General features: G+C 37.0%; 1 protein-coding gene across 2 annotated transcripts in view; it reads right to left on the bottom strand.

Moving 5' to 3' along the window:
- Positions 1 to 20,950, bottom strand: part of DCN (decorin) — a 43,038-nt gene extending 22,088 nt beyond the window's left edge. The window contains exons 1-3 of one of the 2 annotated variants that reach the window (XM_032346785.1): positions 20,744 to 20,950; positions 16,492 to 16,738; positions 1,451 to 1,563 (exon numbers count right to left, since the gene is read on the bottom strand). In XM_032346785.1, the coding sequence (XP_032202676.1) occupies positions 1,451 to 1,563; positions 16,492 to 16,705 (327 nt within the window). In that variant the 5' untranslated portion in view covers positions 16,706 to 16,738; positions 20,744 to 20,950. Of the gene's footprint in view, positions 1 to 1,450; positions 1,564 to 16,491; positions 16,739 to 17,581; positions 17,742 to 20,743 lie in introns of those variants that run through there. The other variant, XM_032346786.1, reaches the window with a different exon arrangement.
- Between the last annotated feature and the right edge of the window lie 209 nt (positions 20,951 to 21,159).

Here is a 21,159-nt window from a genome sequence, read left to right as displayed (position 1 = left end):
CCCTGAAATTTCCACTCAATTGTCAAGAGGACAATTCTGTCATCTTACAGTTGAAGCAAGTGAATTCAATTTCTCTTTTCCAGCATGGCCCTTCAAAATTGTCACTCATGACCTCTTTCACTCAGTTTGGGCATCCATATCTCTGTCAACTCTGCCTATCAGACATGGTTTCCAAATTCTTTATCCTCATGATAACCATTCTGTGGATACTCAACAGTTAATGCCCTCCTTAAATGTCTTGCCCAGGGCCATACTTAATACTTCAAGAGTGGTCTACCAGAGTAGAATACAGAGACAGTGAGACTTGCAGTATTTATTTTGGACATTGGAGGTTGGCTTATTTATACTAAATGTGCAATGATATTCTGAGGGGAAACTACTTTCTATTTATCTCACAGGTAGAGAGCTGGACTAGAGCATACAGTTTATTAGGATTCTGATCCCCTACCTGAAAAGACAATACACTTACTTTGACAGAAGGCTGCCTTAGCAATGCTGAACCCTATTTGATGGGGTTGGTCATCCTCCATTTACCACACACCCTCTCCCAACTATAGTTATACTCATTCTTCGTTCTTTGTGAGTTTCCTTTGTGTCCTGGGAAGATAAACTCTGGGGACTACTTCACCCAGATGATCTTGACCCTGGCCCCCAGTTAGGTTCACCTATAGGAGACACAGACAGGAAATGAGGAGGTAAGACTACGGCTCCCCACCTCTTTCAAGGTGGGCTTGGGTGTTTCATAATGCTTCGTTGGTTCCTATATCCCTCTGCAAATCATCCCTTCAGTAATGCCTTCTCTGTGAACACTTTAGAGAGTGCCACCAATTTTCTGCTGGAATCCTGTTTGGTAGACTGGATGTGTGACATAATAGAGTAGAGGTAAGTAAAAATCACAATTAAAGCACAGATACAGATAAGAATGCAATAAGCAAAGTTCTAAATACAAAGCAAGCTATAGATATATAGATATTTGAAGATAGAATTATATTTACTAAGTAAACTATAGATGGCTATCCCTTTTTCTCTTGGTGCTAATCTTTGAGCCTTTACAACATTGGCACCTCTTAGAAAACTAATGAAAGAAGACCAAAGAGATAAACTAATACTAAGTTCAGTAATCCATTTTGTATTTTGCTCCAATATTGAAATGGAATCTACCTAGGAAGATAAAGGCTTTAATATATGAAACGTAAGAGAAGACTAAGATATGAAGTATTTTTGAGGATACAAAGACCAAAGATATATAGGGTAAATGCAAGAAAATTGGTTGATTTTTTTAGGGGTTAATGAATATGATGCTTTGCTCCCCTCTCACCCCCTAAAAAGAGGATTTAATAAATGCCTCTGTGCTTATTTATTACCATTCCTCCTAGCCTTGTTTTGAAGAATCCTGTGAGTCAGATATTGTTATAACTCAAAAACAAACAAACAAACACAGAACTCTTACATGAAGGTTCTTCAGGTTCTTGAAGTCCCCATCTTTGATTTCGGTTATTTTGTTGTTTTGCAAGTCAAGCAGCGTAGTGTCAGGGGGAAGATCTTTTGGCACTTTTTCCAGACCTTGTGTGACAGTAAAAGAAATATGCAGTCAGTAAGAGGGACGCAGGACCACAGAATCACAAAGGATGTGCTCACAAAAAAATCAATGTTGCAATGAAAGTTTTACCACTACCATATTTTTCTTCTTCTAGGAATTACATCGACTATAATTTAAAATAGCTGCTTTATCCTTTCCAAAGAAGTCAAATGCTCTATATATTTTTTAAAATTATACACTGACCACATTATTTTTCCCATGTAATTACTTTGCTGTGTAAAACTAAAATTCATATTTTGTAAGAGAGTGGCTGAAAACTCTCAGGGCACATTAAGGTGTTACCTCATTGTTCTTGTTTTAGAAAATAATTCCTTGGATCAGTGTTAAGTGCACGTGATTTCTAAATTTATGCCTTTCTACATAAATGTACCATTTAGTAGAGAAGAGCTTTAGCCAAATCATTGAAGATCCATCTGACCTAACCTACCATTGCCAGAGAGGTACATTCAAAATGCTTCTGTCTCTTCCATTGGCTTTGTTTCAGATGTAGGAAGTTAAGCAGAAATTTGATATTCTATTAAAATTCTATCAAATTCATGTGATCTTTTCTGTATTTGAGATTGCATAACATACATCAGGAAAGTTTTTTCCACCTCTCCATCGTACTTGAAGCTTTCATTCACTCAACAAAGCCAATAGAATACCTCCTAGACATCATCAGTTTATCAGGTTCTGAGAACGCAGCATGACCAAGACAGAAATTGCCCACATCCCTGTAGAAAATATAATTAATCTACAGCTTTCAATTAAAAGGAAAACTGTAACAGGGAATGCAATTGTTATGTTGGAAAGATGTCTTTTCAATTTTGAACCTTACATAAGTGTGTGCTGTTCAATTATCATGGTAGTCATTGTGCTGTCTTCAAGTCCTCCATGAAAATTACAGAAAGTGTATCTGAAATCACCTACCTTCTAAGTTCTCTGCAAATAACTTTTTTACTCACATGACTCTGTTGATAGTGGGGGAAAAAAATCTAGTATCCAATTCAGAGATCAACTGTTATTATAAATTTAAATATCAAAATGCATGTGATTCTAAACATACATAAATATATTCCAAGAACTTACTACAGAAACAGTTCACAGAGAAATGACAAGAGTGAAGTGTTTTCGGTGATAAACAGCTATCTTGTAGGAGGATTTTTAACAGCATTATGCAGTCATGATCACTGCCATTTTCAGAAATGTCAGTTTGATAATTTCATGCAATTAGGAGTGGCAGTCTTCTGCCAAATCTTTGATAATTAGTGTTCTCCAACCAAGTAAAGACACATTTCCTTTCATTTGGGGGGGGGGAAGTTAACTGCCTACATTTCTTTATTACTCCATGGGCTTCTTTGTCAAAGTTTTAATTTCCACGTATGCTCACTTTTATACATTATTGAACTTAAATCCCAGTGACTCTTTTAACATTTGTTCAAGCGTAAAGTACAGATAAATTTCAGTTGTGGAGGGAAAAAATGATATATCTGCTTGGCTAACAATTTTGGTTATGTTGTTCTTCTAGAATTTTAGGAATGTCTTGGGGTGAATTGTATACATTATTTTTTTGGAAGACTTAGCATAAAAAAATCTTAAAGCTTGGGATCTTCACATTTTAATGCTTAGAAAGTCATTTTAATGATTAAAATCATAACCCTACTATCTTCTCTGAGTTACTAGTAAATTTATATCCATCTCAGGGATTTTACATATTCATTTTTTTTTAAAGATTTTGTTTATTTATTTGACAGAGAGAAATCACAAGTAGATGGAGAGGCAGGCAGAGAGAGAGAGAGGGAAGCAGGTTCCCTGCTGAGCAGAGAGCCCGATGCGGGACTCGATCCCAGGACCCTGAGATCATGACCTGAGCCAAAAGAAGCGGCTTAACCCACTGAGCCACCCAGGTGCCCCATATTCATATTTTTATAAAACTTTGTATTTATTCTGACATCAGATGCAAGAACATACTGTTACATTTAAGGTCTAGCCAGGGCATTGCACTGTCAACTAGTTTTTCCAGCAACTACAGGCAGAGTAAAACAGGGACATTACGCTAGTTATGAGTTCTTAGAATGTCACAAAGGGAAGGACTATTAAGTAACAGCTAGTCTATGATTCCAAATGCTGATCAGATAGACTCTATAATGAGGTTCTTATCAGTCTATATCAAAATTAGAAAAACAAATGAGTGCAATGAAGTTAGTTTTAATATAAATTACACATACACACATACTCACATACATGGATACACACATTTCTGAAACTAGCTTCTGCTTCTGTATTAAATATACCTTCTTAAAAATCATTATAATAAGCAGATGCCAGGTTGTTGTTATTTTGTTGAATTTGGTTTTCACCTTCTAAGAAATTAACTTGTTCAACATTCAAACAATTTCACTGGTCCCAGAAATTAAAGAACTTCTAAACTAGTCCAATACTCCCTTTTATGGGTAAAGAAACAGAAATCAAATGAAATTATATGACTTTGGGTTGCCTGGGTGGCTCAGTGGGTTAAATCCTCTGCCTTGGCTCAGGTCATGATCTCAGGGTCCTGGGATCGAGCCCAGCATCAGATTCTCTGCTCAGCAGGGAGCTTGTTTCCCTCTCTCTCTCTGCATGCCTTTCTGCCTACTTGTGATCTCTCTTTCTCTCTGTCAAATAAATAAATAAAATATTAAAAACAAAAACAAAAACAAAAAAACAAAAAACTTCTATTAAAAAAAAAAGAGAAATTATATGACTTCACTAAGGTGTCTCATGTTTAATCTAAAACTCTAGAACTATGCAACATGCCATATGTACTTGTACACAGTGTGTATTTTTTTTAAAAGAAGTTGATCTATACTGTTGATCTATACTGTTCCTTGAACATACTATGCTTATTCTTAACTATTCGTTTTTGCTTTTGTTCTTATCATTTCTGTTTCACGGAATATTCCACCCACTCATGTCCTTCAAGCTTCATTCTCACAACTCCTAAAAGTCCTCTAACAACCCCTTTACCCCCTCCCAATATTCATCCTAACCACACCAGACAATGGCGACCACACAGCCCCTGCCAAACTCCTGTTTGTATATAAGCTCATGAGGTATTGTCCTGCACTTTAGTTTTCTTTCTTTTCTGTAAGTTCTGGAAGAGCTGGGACAAAAGACTATATTTCGTGAGAGTTGTGGTCTTATCGCTTCATATATAAAGGTATCTTTTTGATTGATTAGGTTTTTTTTTAAGATTTATTTATTTAACACAGAGAGAGAGAGAGAGAGAGAGATCACAAGTAGGCAGAGAAGCAGGCAGAGAGAGAGGGAGGAAGCAGGCTCCCCGCTGAGCAGAGAGCCTGGTGTGGGACTCCATCCCAGGACCCTGAGATCACGACCTGAGCTGAAGGCAGAGGCTTTAACCCACTGAGCCACCCAGGAACTCCAACTGATTGATTAGTTTTAAAATTATAGTCTGTCCTGCTGTCCCATGGTGAAAAGTTCATGGTTGTGGCTTCAAGATCTTTCCTGCTATGTTTTGGTACAATCCTCTTTTCAGATCCTGCTTTGTAAGGATCCATAAGGATCCTTTGTAATGATCTTACAAAGATCCTTTGTAAGGATCTGCTTTGTAAGAACAATGGTTCTTACTTTCCTTGGAAGTACTTGAATACAACTGGCTATAATAATAATAATTTTCCTTCTGTTTCTTGGTTGGCCAGAAATATTTTAGGAATAAATATTACCATCAAATATGTCATCTCCATTATCTGCATCTGAAAATTTCTCTCAATGTCTTCTGTGTCTTTGACATATTTGTGAGGAACTTTTGGCTACATGTGTCGGAATGATACTATCTTTCCCGTCCCACATGATAACTGATCCAGTGGTACAGTTTCTCAGTATGCCATGTATTTCTCATGGGAAGAGACCAATTATAAACCTTTGGAGAAACAGACCCTCATTTATGTATAAATATTGTCAAAAACAATCAAGCAAATAATGAATATTGAACCTGGTTAAGCCTCTAGATGTAACTCCCAATTTAGAAGAAACAGTTAAAGGTACATGCTTCAGTCTGCTAAAGAAATGGATTCAACTATGCTAATTTAAAAATGGACAGAATATATAAACAGATATTTCTCCAAAGAAGACATCCAGATGACCAACAAACACATGAAAAGATTCTCAAGGTGCCTGGGTGTCTTTAAGGGTCTGCCTTCAGCTCAGGTCATAATCCCAGAGTCCTGGGATCGAGTCCCACATTGGACTCCCTGCTCAGCAGGAAGTCTGCTTCTCCCTCTCCCCCCTCCCCTTGCTTGTATTCCCTTTGTCACAGTGTCTCTCTCTGTCAAATAAATAAATAAAATATTAAAGGAAAGAGAAGAAAAGAAAAGATTCTCAACATCACTCATTATCAGGTAAATGCAAATTAAAACCATGAGCTATCACCTTATCACCTATCAGAACGGCGAAAATCAACAACACAAGAAAAAACAGGCATTGGTGAAGATGTGGAGAAAAAGGAACCTTCTTGCCCTGTTGGTGGGCATGTAAATTGGGGCAGCCAATGTGGAAGACAGTATGGACATTCCTCAAAAAATTAAAAAATAGAACTACCTTATGACCCAACAATCACACTACTGGGTATTTACCCAAAGAATACAAGAACACAAATTCAAAGGGATATATACACCCCCGTGTTTATAGCAGCATTATTTGCAATAGCCAAGATATGGAAGCAGCCCAGGTGTTCACCGATTAAGAAGATCTGATATCTATCTATATAGATAGGTAAATAGATATAGATATTTTTATATCATACAGATATAGATATAATAGAATATTATTCATCTATTAAAAAGAATGAAATCTTGCCATTTGAAATGAAATGGATGGCGCTAGAGAGCGTAATGCTAAGTGAAATAAGTCAGTCAGAGAAAGACAAACACATGATTGAACTCACTGGTTGGAATTTAAGAAACAAACAAACATGTAAAGGGGAACAAAAGAAGAGAGAGACAAATAAAGACACAAACTCTTAATTACAGAAAATAAACTCATGGTTACCAGAAGGGAAGAGAAAATGCAACAATTCAGCAGATAAACTGCAAAGAAACTGTAAGTAAAGAAATATAAGTTTTCCAAATGTATAGTTTAAAAGAGACTTAAAAACTATTTAAATGATTGCAATATGTGTACTTCATTCGGATCCTAATTCACAGGAACTGTAAAATAAACTGTTTCTAATATTTATGAGACAATTGAAAATGTGTACTCAGAATGAATATTTGATATTAAATAATTTTACATTTTAGATGTGTTCTGATAGTTATGATTGTATTAATTAAGAGCTTTCATCTCTCAGAGAAACGTATGGATATATTGTTGGATAAAATGATGTGACATCTGGAATTTGCTTCTAAATAAAATGGAAGGGGGAAGGTGGGTGGAGATACATAGAAAAATACTGGCATTAGTTGTTCCATGTTGAGAGCTGGGTGATGGGTGCACCAGAGTCTCTCATTTTGCAGGTTTGTTTGTTTCTTTCTTTCTTTCTTTCTTTTTAAGATTTCATTTATTTATTTGACAGACAGCGCTTGAACAGGGGGAGTGGGAGTGGGAGAAGCAGACTCCCCGCCGAGCAGGGAGCCCCACATGGGACTCCATCCCGAGATTCCGGGATCATGACCACAGCCGAAGGCAGATGTTCAAACCACTGAGCCACCCAGGCACCCCTCGTTTTGCAGGTTTTGTATATTTTTAAATGTTTCTACAATTCTTAAATAAGATTGGTATTTGAATTTTCATCCTGGTTCCTCTTCTCGATCCTTAACATCCCCAAACAAGTTGCTTCCGCTGTCTAGGCCTCCTCGGTTTTGTTGCATCTTTCACAGAATTTTCATGAGAATTCAGTAAGTTGTTCTATTGTTCTACAAAATAATCTCCTACCAGAATGCAGAGCAGGCCCTCCATTACCTCCCTGGAAGTATCATCAGTACAGAGATGAAAGGGTGCAGCTCCGATTATCTTGCTGATTATTTAGTCTATAAATCTGTGACAAAGTGGTTGTTTTTTTCCTGGATAACATAATTATAATGCATATTATCCCAAAAGCTGAAATCTGCTCTGCCCACGGATCACATACAGACTTTTCATTTAAAGCTCTTATTCCTGGGTTGGCTCTTCCTACTAGACCCTTGGTGGTCTTGTTGCCTCCGTCATTGTTCCCACGAAGTTCAGGGTCTCTAAAGAGCTTGTCTACCAAGCTCTGCCTTTGGCTGGTCACCCCTCGTTTAGCAAGCATATATTCCCCGACAAATTGCTAAGCTTCCCTAAAGCTGTTCTGGTCCATTTAACTCTAGTTTAATAGTTGCAAATGGTATGCTCTTTTGGCGACTTTGTAAACTATCAGTCTTTGTTTATGCTGGGGTTTTTTTTTTTTGGTCAGCATTATCATCTTTAGAATCAGAGGGGCTTTGAGTTCAGATCAACTCAGACACTAACCAGAGATAACTAAGAACATTTACCTTAGCATTCCCTTGCCGCCATCTCTTCATGTGAAAATGCTGAGCATGAAGTAGACCAGGGTAGAAATACTAGAGCTAAAGGTGCTTTCAAGGTGATTAAAAACTTTATTTCAGTTGAAAATTGTTCATTGGAACTGAAACAAGTCCTCAGAGAGTATGAAGCCATTAATAACCATTAATACTCAAACTTAAGTATATTTTTACCTTTAGCTTTTAAATAAAAAAACTTAAATTCTGTCTGTGTATATGATCTTCTTAACTATATATGATTTTAACTAAGTCACTGTTATTGAAACTAATGAATTTTATAGTCATTCCCAAATTATATGGGAAGTAAGATAAGCATTTTAAGTGAAATATTGATTAGCCAGGTAGAAGTTGCTTCAAAAAAAGATATTCTACAACAGAAAGAAAGCCATCGAGATATGATTCAATGCCTTTCTTACAATCTTTAAGTACAAAGTACAAAGTACAAAGTTTAAGTAACTATGAAATAAAGTTGTAAATTAATGTGCATATAATTGATTTGACCTCTTAAGTAGTTTGCAACTGTTAAATAATGACCTTCACAGGGATGTGTAATATCTGTGGACCTTCTATATATTATACAATTTATGCCTGTGTTTCTCATTATAAATGTATATAAATCCATTTTATATACATATGGAGATAATTGCATTTTCCAAAGATGGTATTAATTGTATCTCCCATCCTGGTCCCAATATTCAATACAAACTAGTCCCAACCCCACCAAAAGATGAGGTCAAATTCTCCTCTTGTGGAATTTGGGATATAATGTCTCTATGACCTAATGGAATGGGCCAGAAGAGACACACAGCATGACTTTGGAGTCTAGGTCAGAAAAGGCTGTACAGCTGCTACCCAGTTCTTCTGGGACACTTGCTCTGGGGGGCAGCCAGGGGCTAAGGGCTATGTAAAAATGCCTGTGTAAGTTGAGACCACCCTGCTGCAGAGGCCACGTGAAACACTCCAGCTGACAGAACAGCTGAGCTCACAGGGAACAGCAGCACCAACTCCAGCTACAAGAGTGAGCTGTCTTGGGTGTGGAACCTAGGCTAGACTCCCCATGGCCATGGCCCCAGCCAACACTTGACTGCGATGCCTGAGAGACCCCAAGTGAGAACAGCCTTTCTGAGATCTGCTCAAATTTCTTGTACTTAAATAATGAGCAAAATAAAATTATCTTTTTTTTAGTCGCCAAGTTTTGAGATAAAATGAATTCAGCAATTGTAACAGGAGCAGAGTGGTTTTCTAAATGTAATTATTTTTCAGTGAGTATCCTTTAATATAACTCTATATTTTCCATTTAAATGCATTATTTCGGGCGCCTGGGTGGCTCAGTGGTTAAGCCGCTGCCTTCGGCTCAGGTCATGATCTCAGGGTCCTGGGATCGAGTCCCGCATCGGGCTCTCTGCTAGGCAGGGAGCCTGCTTCCTCCTCTCTCTCTCTCTGCCTGCCTCTCTGCCTACTTGTGATTTCTCTCTGTCAAATAAATAAATAAAATCTTTAAAAAAAAAAATAAATAAATGCATTATTTCCAAGACTAGTCTGAATTATTTATTTGTCCCCCCAAAATCTGTAAATGGAAATTTATCTTTTTAAAAATAGGATTATTTATTGAAGTAAATAAAATTTTACTCAAGATTTTACCAGAAAATCATTTCTGAAATAAAGTATTTGAGAATTATACTTTTTTTTTTTTTCAAGTTGTCCCAGTGATGAATAGCATGGTTCTGCTAGCAAATGTCAACAATCTGGTAAACATCATGTTGGACAAAGGCCAGGTTGTCCTAAGACATGATGCTTTCTTTTCCCCTCTGTTCTGTGGCAGGGGTCCAAACTCCAAGATTTATTCTTGTTGGTTTCCAATAATATTTTTTATAATGCTGTCTTCAATTTAATAATTAGGACAGTGGTGATACACTTCAGTATTTGGCACGTGACATGACATGTTGGGAGCCCCGGCTCCATCAAAAACCTTTCCTCTGCTCAAGGCAGGCATGTTCCCTTATTTCCCTCTTAAAAATGGCAATTTGATTGTGGTGGCAGTTGGATTAGCTTTCAGAAATAGGAGTTTTCTCTCCTTCAATTCAGTTCTTTTTTCAAATAAGCCCAAGGAAGGTTGAACCTTTCTGGTTCTACGTATGGTCACCCTCAAAACAAAACAAATGAATAAACAAAGAAAAGCAAAAATACTGTGTACCACAGCTCCATGACTCTTAATTCCCACTTAGCCATGTTCCCTCCTTTTCCCAGCTTGACAGAATGAGGAAGTTGTAGAACTATACACTCATCCAGCACTAGGTCCTGGATATGTTCACTTACTCATCAGACATTTCTTGATGTTGGACTATCCACCAAGTAGAAGGCATTTTATTAAGTAGAGGATATACAAGAATAAGTTCTCACTATACTTCCCTTCTGGTAGAGAAAGTAAATATATAAATAGATAAATAAAATAGACTGAATCATGATTATATACTATATATTTGAGTAACACAGAATAATCAAGGCAAATATCAATTACAGCGAACCCACAGACGTAGACAAGCTGCAGAGATCACCTCAAAGCAATCTGCAGACTAAGTCAAGGGTTTATTGAATCCTGAGTGTCGTCGTGTAGTTGCTAGAGAGCTCTAGAGGGCTTTCTCCTTTTACCAAGACTGGATTGAAAACCGGATTAATTCTTCTTTATCCTTATTTTTAAGGGAATTATATAATCTTTTTGCTACTCTTTGAAGGAGAAAACTTCAGATTAGAAGGTCTCCTGCATTTCTTTTACCCAGGGAATTGATATTCTCACAACCTGTCCCCATCCTGTCTCCTGGAGCCAGGAGGATCATCCAGAAGAGAATGCCTCACAGCTGCAGTCTGATCAAATGCCCTGATCCCACACAGCTGCTGTTCTCTCCCTCCTGGGACTGAGAAGGAAACCAGGGATATGTCAGTTCTCAGTCAGGTCAAGAAGACAGATGCTTCCTTTGGCTTTCTCTGACTCCTCTCTTCCTCCTCCCCACCTTTAACCCCTGGTGTCAGGAACATTGGCCATCTGGGTCACATGAGAATTCTTCCTGCTGTGTCTAATGATCTGCCACGCTCCACACTACCCAATATGCATTTAGGCAACCCACTGGGCATGCTCTGCACACAGCTCCTTCCCTCGCCACGTCTTAGGCACACCCTTTTGATGCATCTGAGACTCCTAATGAGGGTCACCCTACGTCCCTGCTGCAGCAGAGCCAGATACAAACTATAAAAGCAACTGAGCTTCCGGCATTCTCTCTGCCCCTCTACAAAATAGCCCTAATTTATTCTTCGGAGTTGATTTCACAGAGGAAGTCTAATAGTTCACATATAAAATTTGCTTCTGGAAAACCAGTTTTCCCAGATAAGAAATCTGTCCCAAGGGGTGGCTACTGACAGAATTTTCACCAGTTGAAGCAAAATGATTAAAAAGAAGAAAACAAACTCTATGCAGTGTAAAGGGTGGTGGGTTTTTCTTTTTCTTTCTTCCCCTTTTTTTTTTTGTTGTTGTTGTTAAGGCATTTTTAAATCAAAAATATCCTTTGCCATATGAAGTACATTTTAGGAACCAGTAGTGATTTGCACTGGTTTTACATGGCAAAATAAAATGTTACATCTTCCAACATCATCTCTGGAGAGCCAAATATGTGGGTTGGGAATCATTTATGATTATAAAATATACAAATATTTTACTGTTATCTATTTCACCTAACCCATTTTGTTCAAAGGAATGGTGTTTGGAGAAGGCTGAATTGCTTGATAATTGTATAATTTTCTAATACGTGTCTATTTATAGTTGGAGGGGGTGTGGTCCTATTCAAGACAGAGGGGAGAGAAGGTGCTACTTTGTATTCAACTCTATAGGCCATCCACTTCTCAGAGATTCTCAGTGTCAAAGAAATATAAAAGAACATTATGAGGAATAACCTCATGTCACTAGCCAACTTTGTCTGAAACGGTAAACTAAATAGAACAGTATGGTAGACACTCTTATCAATATTTTCTATTCTTACCTAATGAAATGTTATATTCCTATTTATCCAATGAAAATTTCAATGTAAAGCAGGACTTGAGTTCAGAGATGTTGAACTGCAAAACCCAAGTTCTTGCAACTATTAAATCATTTTAAAAGCTATTTAAATTCTTTTGAAATTCATCAAGGGTTTCCTGGGTGGCTCAGCAGGTTAGGCATCTGAGTCTTGATTTCGGCTCAGGTCACGATCTCAAGGGTCTTGAGAATGAGCTTTGCACTGGGTTCCAAGTTTCGCATAGAGTCTACTTGAGGATTCTTGCTCTCCCTCTGCCTCTGTCTTTCCCCCTACTCTCCGTCTCCCTCAAATAAATCTTTAAAAAAAATTTTTTTTAAGATTTTATTTATTTATTTGACAGAGAGAGATCACAAGTAGGCGGAGAGGCAGGCAGAGAGAGAGAGAGAGAGGGAAGCAGGCTCCCTGCTGAGCAAGGAGCCTGATGCAGGGCTCTATCCCAGGACCTGGAGATCGTGACCCAAGCTGAAGGCAGAGGCTTAACCCACTGAGCCATCCAGGCACCCCTTTAAAAAAATTTTTTTTAAAAAGAAATGTATCAGTAACTATTACTTTAATTTGGAAGAACAGTCAAAAAACAATGCTTCGGCTTATTTCACCTACCAGGGTTGATCTGCCTTTTAGCAACAAGATGGAAGTCAGTACAAAATAATGCTACCTGGTAACACTTGAGCCAAAGATGAATGGTTACCTAGTAACACTTGAGCCAAAGAGTACACATCTAACTAAGGGAACTGTTTTCCTTCAAAACAGTACACAAAACATCATTCACTCACAAGATCAATATTAAGACACTTCAAAAATATTCGGCAAGAATGACTTACATTGTAGGCTTATTATTTTAAGGTAACCCATAGACTGTTGAATTTCTTTTTTTTTTTTTTTAAGATTTTATTTATTTATTTGACAGACAGAAATCACAAGTAGGCAGAGAGGCAGGCAGAGAGAGAGAGAGGAGAAATCAGGCTCCCTGCTGAGCAGAGAGCCCAATGTGGGGCTCGATCCCAGGACCCTGGGATCATGACCTGAGCTGAAGGCAGAGGCTTTAACCCACTGAGCCACCCAGGCACCCCAGATTGTTGAATTTCTTAATCTTACATTTATGTGTTTTATAATTTCTACATTTAAGAGGAAATTGCTTTATGTCTCAAGAGGATAGATTAAAAAAGAGAGAGAGAGAGAAAGAGAAGACAGGGATCTCATTTAGTTCTGGCTCAAACGGCAATCTAAATTACAACAAATTTAGCCAAAAAACTTGGCCAGTATCTATGGAGTATTCATTACTTTCTTTGACAGGTGAAAATATGTTTATTTTCTCAATCCCCCATGCTAGAGAAAAACATACATAATGCTACTCTGATAAATTAGAATGAGGAGAACTAAAACAGTCCATGTATCTTCTTGAACACCTCAAATTTTCCTATGGGTTAATTATTCAATTCCAATTACACAGTTTTTACTTCTTAGCTTTGATGTAGAACTGCTTAAAAATTTGATGTTGTTTAACTTTGCCAAAAATACTTCTTAGCAGCAAAAATAGTCAAACATTTTAGTAAGAATTGTTTGCTTTTATTAAATATTGTTTAGTTATAAGATGGCAATGGACTACTGTCCTTCAACTCTGTAGCTCCCCTCTGCTCATTAAAAGCTCTGGCAAGGATGATCCTTAATAAAACATTAGCCCTTGATAAGGTTAAGCATTCACTTTTCTCATCCCAAAGTGCATAACATTTTCTTTTCTATTAAAATAACTCAAGTTTCATGTTCAGATCACTAAATAACTAAAAACAAAAACAAAAAAATAAACTGCATGTCTTTACGATGAATAAGATTGGCTATTTCTCCTTCCTTGTTATTTTCTACATATCTTTCACCTTTTACTCTATACAGTCACCACATATAAAATATATGTTGAGAGTCCACTGTGAGCCAGGCACCAGACACAAATAATAGAATATCTATGGCTGGCTGTGATCTTTCTTCAGAGGAAGATGTCAAGGCTCCGAAGAATGCCAAGAACATAAACTGAGAAGTTTGATGGTAGTGGAGAGTGTCAATAGAGTGTTTTCTTCAAAGACAAACAGATTATTCTTCCTTTTCAAGATGTATTTTCTGTTTTAGAAATATCTGATCAAAACCTTCCATAATATATTTAAATACGAATTTAATAAAAACTACAAGTAACTTAGATGAGACTACTACTCATGGAAACTTAGTTCCCTTCATGCAGTAGGATTTCCCAAAAGAAATCATTAGTATAATCTTTGCTATGTCCTTGGTATATAGGGTCAGTCAGCCTTTTCAAGGAATGCTATGCACTCTGGGCTCTTGGATAAAAGGTAACATGTAGAAAACGTCCTCATCCAAAAACAAACACATACATGAAATAAAATAATAACAAGGACATCAAGGAAACCAAGCCATGAGACACCCAAGTCAATGAACTTGACATTTCTGGAGACTGGATTTTTCTGTTTAGTTTTGAGCAATAGGCTTAGGCCTTTTTTTATGAGAGTCAACTGGAAAACTATCTCATAGGCTTTTATCAAACTCAAGTTTTATAATTTATTATATGAGCAAACTATATTTATGGAAAATAAAACCAATGAAGTGACTGGACAACTCTTTCCTCCTTAAAAATATCAGCTGGTCATTGTTGGCAATATATGTGTTGGAAATAATCATGGATCCCTTTTACCTTGTTTCCAGAGGCAAAATGAGATTTCATTGGATTCACATTTTCTTAGGAACTTGGCCATTTCAATAATTTTTTTTAAGTTTACCCCCAGTCTATCCATCATATGGTGATTCCAATGTGCAGATATTTTCAACTGCATGATTCTCCTGCCTATACTAGAAATGCAGGTAATATCCAGATGCTTACAACAGTTTCTGTAGAACTTGAGAGTGATCTAATCCCCCTTGTAGCAAATATACAATTCAAAAGAGAAATAATCACCACCAATATATCAGACTGACAAGGACCATATTTGTCTTCCTCACTCCTTCCTTGCCAGGGCCTACAAGAGATCTGACCCATTGTGGGATCTCAATATATTTGTTGAATGAATGAATGAATCTTGTGAAATTATCCTGTAGCCTTTTCAAAGCCTTTCTACACACTTTCCCCCACCCGGTGTTAAATGGCTTTATAATATGTCTGCATTTAAAAAGCTGTCCTGAATGTTTGATTTTGAGTTGTTACTATCTAACATGATTTATGTTTTCCTGGGTTTAGCATGTAGTTTATTCCAACTGTAGAGGTTAGTGGCAAATTTTCCTGTAAAATACTGCTAGAGAGACCATGTTCTGAATAGATACAGGGTTCCCAAAAGAAGTACCCTACTAAAAAAAAAAAAAAGAAGTACCCGACTACACTATGGAGTTTCTTCTATTAGGAATTACACCATGACAGAGTCATTCTGTGAGGATTTTTGGTTCTTTTCTTTTTCCCTTATAAGAAAATGAACTAAAATGAGAGAGAGAGAGAGAGAGATGCAAATCAACTGTCACATCAACTATATTCATTCCCTTTGGCCCATCTGCTGGGGCCTCAAACTTTCTGGAGATTTATCTTTTGAGTGTATTGCTCTTGGAATTCCCAGACCAGATTTTTCTTCAAACGTGATAAATCAAGCTGTATACTGTGTTAGACTAAAGATAAATGTCCTGTGATTATATTGAATATTTACACCATATCTTAGTTGTAAAGATTGCTTTGAAACTTTCTAAAGAATATAAACAGCGAGATTACAAAATGCCAAAGGCAAAGGCAAAACCAAGACCCAGAGATTAGGGGAGTATTTTGGTACTTGAAAGATAATGTTTTGTTCTAAAACTTTACTTGTTTTGCTTCTGATAACTCTGCATACTTTACAATTTAGTAATGTTCGAACTCTGTTATCTGGGCTAAGCCAAGAGTAGAGACATCACCCAGGTTTTAACATCTAACATTTCTTGAAAGCAAATCACGGAATTAAAATAAACCATCCCTTTTGAATCGTGGAACAGGAGACATTATTTGGCTCAAAATTTCATTTTACATAAATGGGACTATGAAGTTCAGAAAGATTTTTTTTTTTTTTAAGTGACTTGCAAAGGTGATGGAGTCCCAATTTAAAAAAGAAAGAAAAAGAACTCCTAACTTCAAAGCTCCTTCTTTCTATGCTAGCCAGCTTCCTGCACTTCTCCATAGGTGGCGCTGTCTCTCACATTTGGAACTGCAGAGATGAAAAGGGAAAATGCTAACCTCACCAGGAAGCCATTCCTGTGAGTGAAGCAAGACAGGTAGAGAGAGCCCGCACCTACTCACCCAGATCAGAACACTGGACAACTCGCAGGTGACACTGACAGCGGAAGGGACACATAGGTCCTAGAGGCTCTAGGGCAGACTCCACACCGGGGTGCTCTTCTGGGCCTATCCCAGAAGCCTCATCTTCTAGCATAAAGTCAAACAAGCCTCTCTGTTGGAACGGCCCAGCCCAGGAAACTTGTGCAAGCAGGAGGAAGATGATGGTGGCCTTCATGATTTATCTCATGTATTTTCACAGCCAAGGAACCTAGGAAACAAACGAAAGGTTTAAAAGAGTCGCAAAACCTGGGCACTGCGTTATCTTCTGAAATGCTCCACAGTAGAGTGAGTGTAAAGTATATATATATATATATACTTTGTTGTGTGTGTATGTATGTGTGTATATATATATATATATATAACAAAAACAACAACAAAAAAACCTTTCATTTCTTGTTAGGAAGCAGAACACTGAAATGTCTTTGAAAGGTATATAACGGATTACATACAGCTCTTTACTTAGGAAAAGAAATTTGAATGTAATTTGAATCTGCCTGCTTGAATTTGGGGTCTGGATTGAGACAGTATATTATATATTCACATCATTTGCAAACTTGTTAGGATGATAAGCCCTATTGGAATTCTCAGGGCTCACTCAACACAAGTCAGGCCACAGTCAAATAAAATCTGGTCTATAAACATGAAAGATCTTCAATTCCTGTGTCAGAAATCTCTCTGGAAACCAATCTCATCTCCCCATCCCACTGTATTTATCTTGGTCCAGAACTTTCTCATCACTCCCCAAACTATCACAAGAGCTTCCAAATGGTCTCAGCCTTGAATATTTGTTCTACTCCTGGTCTTCCTCCACTCTCCTGCTCAAATCATGTTCTGAGAATTAGATTTCATTGCCTTCCTCTTCTACGGAAAACTCCTTGTTGACTTCTCAAGACATGCCAATAAGGTCCACATCCCCTCTGTGGCCTGTGAGACCATTCGTAATTTGGTACCAACCGATGTTTCGAGCCCAGTTTCTCTGCATCTCCTCTCTCTCCTCCAGTACCCTCCTCAACCCTGCCACTCAAAGCTAAGTGCCATTTAAAATACCTACCTTGCCAGATGGCTGTAAAGACTGAAAATGATAATGGACTTCTCTTGTGGATACCCTGGCTCATCCAGGCAGGACACGGCTTCTTCCCTCTTCTGTGCCCCAAAGCACGTTGCTCTTACCTCTTTTAAAGAACTTATCACATTATACTGTAATTTGTTTTGTATGCTCGGTCTGTCCCCCCAACTAGAAGATGTACTCCTTCAGGGCGTGTCTTATTATTCTTTGTTCTGTACCCAGGCCTTGCACAACATTTTGCCCATAAATGACTCAATTGACCATCAATTTATTAACAATACAAGTTATTCAGTTTGTTCCAGGCAACCAGTGGGTCTGATTTCTTAAAACACAAACTTATCTTTTTTCAATATCAAGTCTATAGCCTGAGAAAGGTAACAAATGGAAAACCTTAATTTGGTGGAAGCGCAATTCATTTTTTAAAATAAATCTATGTGCCAGTTTCTCAAACTGATCATTTTTTATTAAAGCAGCAAACATATATGGGAAATCCTGATTTTTATAAGACTTACATGTTATCTGGTTTTACCTAGAGGGCAATTTTGTAAACAAACATAAGTACAGTTTTGACAAGTCCATATCGTATTCATTCGATAAACATTTACATACGTACATCTGTCTTTGAGTTGGTGTTCAGCTGGCTGAAGGGAACTACATAGATCTGAGTAACAAAAAGTAGTTGATCATGTAGAGAACACGCAGTTTATTTTTTACTTTATATGTTTTAAAACCCTATGGAAACTGTTCTAAGGATTCCCAAAACACACAGCAGATGTTACCTTTAGTTCTCCCACACCTACTTTGAAGTGTACACTTATAAGCATCATATTAAAGCTGCCCATCATAACCAGACTTAAAAAAATGATTTTTAGTCATCAGCCAACTGTAACACATGCAACAAAACCAACAAAACCAAAAAACAAAGAAAAAAACACACCACTTTGGATGCCCTGACCTCAATGTATCTATCTACGTAACTTCTGGAAATTCCTAGCTAGATGCACTAGAGAAGGAAAAAAAAATGTTTTTGAATTTCTTGCGCTTTTGTTCTTCAGCTTATATTTATTAGTGAGATATGTGTAAGGCAGTAAATACGCAGTACAGGCATGTGGCTTCTCATTTTAAAAATACCACAAAGATTATTATTCACACTGCCCCTTTAAATTCAGTATCAGGTTTTCTCTGGGAGCATGTTCCCACTCAGTTACTGCACAGGCTTTTAACGGAGACCCTATTGTTTTGGCAGTGTTCCCTTGGACTCGATCTAAGGGAGTGGTTTCTGTCTGTTTCACATTAAAATGTAATGTTTACCGTTTACCATGGTTTGCTAGGCTTGCATACTTAATATAATTTTAGAAGGAAAATGAAGCAAAGTAATTGCAGATTTAATAAATTGCAATGAGAATTAATGCAGATGTCGTTTTTTGATCTTTTCTCCAGAACAGAAAATGCCTGGTTGTTTCACCAACCCCAAAAAGGAAATCTTGAACGCTAGCTCAGAGGAATATTATCATTTATATGTGTTTACTCTTCTTAAAGTTGTGCAAATTCTCTGCACAATATTTTTCTTGATTTAAAGCTGAACACAAGCAGGGAGTTTATGGCTTCCATTACTTATTTTATATCACTCGGATGCATGTGTGCATGTGTGTGTGCGTGTGTGTGTGTGTATGTGTGTGTGCATTTTAACCCTGAATGTCCTGGAGAAGAATAATACGTCCAGAAACTTTATACAGATTCCCCCAAGAGATGATTTTTTAAATTAGTGTCATCATACTTGAAGACCGAGCATCTTAAAACAATTAATGGGGACTGTTGATATTAATAATTTCTTAATCACTTCCTTCCTTCCTTAGTATATAAGAAAAATAAACAAAAAAGTGCTGATGCCCTTGCAGAAACCAAGGAGATTATGAGACAATATACTGTCCAAATTTCACTGAGACTGTTTTAAGCGTTCTCAAAAAATAGGACTCCTTCCTAGATGCTAATTGCTAACTAAGTATAATGTCACTAGTCCACTAAAGCTAGTCCCCACAGTTTAGAAGTGTTTCAACAAAAATAATAATTTCTAGCTCCTTAAACTGCTTCAGCTCATTAAATTAACTATATCATTCAGTTCAGCATTTGTAGGGTATCATTTATGTCTTTGGTATGACTTTCAAAATCAAATTTAACCCTCAAGAGATAAATAAAACTATAACTACAGAGCAAAAAAATTCCCCAGCACTAGGTGCATGAAAAACCTCAATAATAATGGAAAAAATTTAAAAACAGACAATAAAAATGGCATTTATCTATAAGGACTGCTATAGGAAGCATTTGGTTCTTTTTCTGGTCAAAATAGCAATAGGAAAAGAAAAAGCCACAGGAATTTATGTCACTGGGACCCCACTTAGCCAGTGGTCATTGTGTTACCCTGTTTGGAAATTAGCAAGAAAAATAACCTACACCCTCCTTTTCAAGTGATGTACCTTACAATAAAATTTCATTTGCATTGAAAATACTGGCTGGGTTTTTTTCTTTCTCTGTAAGGAATTATGTAGCTAACTCTGAGATTATCTTCAAAAAGCAGCATAAGTATTTTCAATGTTTCTTTTCACCTCTCTGGTGATAATTTCTATTCTTTTCTAGGTTGTAGAAATATACATTTATTTGACTTCTGCAGCTAAGCACCAGAGTTCACATCTCTTGAGTTTTTAAAAGTTCTGAAAATATCAAGAATTCAGGAGGGAACTAAATCCCTTAAAAAAAAAAAAAAATATATATATATATATATATATATATTACAAATAGTATGCTGATCTAAAATATTAATACTTTCTAAAGAGGTAAAACATTTCATTAGTACAAATACAAAATATATCAATATAGACAGTCATGGTGTTAGGTTATATATATATTTTTAATAAATATCCTTGCAAGAACAGAAAGAACTAAAACAATGCATTCAACCATTTTACCAAATATTCCACTTTTGTCTTCAAGTAATACTTGTTTAAAACACTGCATAAAGATTATCAAAAGTTTAGCATGATTTTTTTTTCTTCCTTTTCTTTCTCTCCCCAAATAATTCCTTCTGTTCTCAACTTGATCAAAGTTTTATTAGTCTGCAGCAGAGTTCAGGACAATTATTGAAAACCATACCTTTTAATCCGGGGATTTGCCACAGGAGCCCTCAAAGCTGAGATGTAATTACACTAAATATTCAGCCCAAGCAAAAGAGTTTGCAGGTGTGGAAAGGAGGAGGGGGTAGGTGCTGCTCTGTGACTGTCACTAGGTTGCAAACCTCCTGCTTCTACTCCATAGCACAGTTAAAAAATAAGGTTTCCCTCAATGAACACAATCCGGCTGACACCCACATTAGATCATATGGTAATGATATGTGTCTTGTATGGCTGCCAGAAAGTTTATCGGCCTTTTTTCTCCCTGTTTGCTTTATTCCTTTGGCATCTGCTTAAGATTCTAAACTGCTTATGTGGTATAGAGGGGCAACTTGATTTGAAATTTGTTTTATTGTGTCGATTCATTTCCTGAAAACATTCTAACTAAAGGGTTTGCTT

This window comes from Mustela erminea, chromosome 6 (assembly GCF_009829155.1).
Source record: "Mustela erminea isolate mMusErm1 chromosome 6, mMusErm1.Pri, whole genome shotgun sequence".
NCBI classification, from domain to species: domain Eukaryota; kingdom Metazoa; phylum Chordata; class Mammalia; order Carnivora; family Mustelidae; genus Mustela; species Mustela erminea.
Note: the sequence above shows the minus strand (reverse complement) of the source record. Positions and strands in the feature narration are given on the sequence as shown.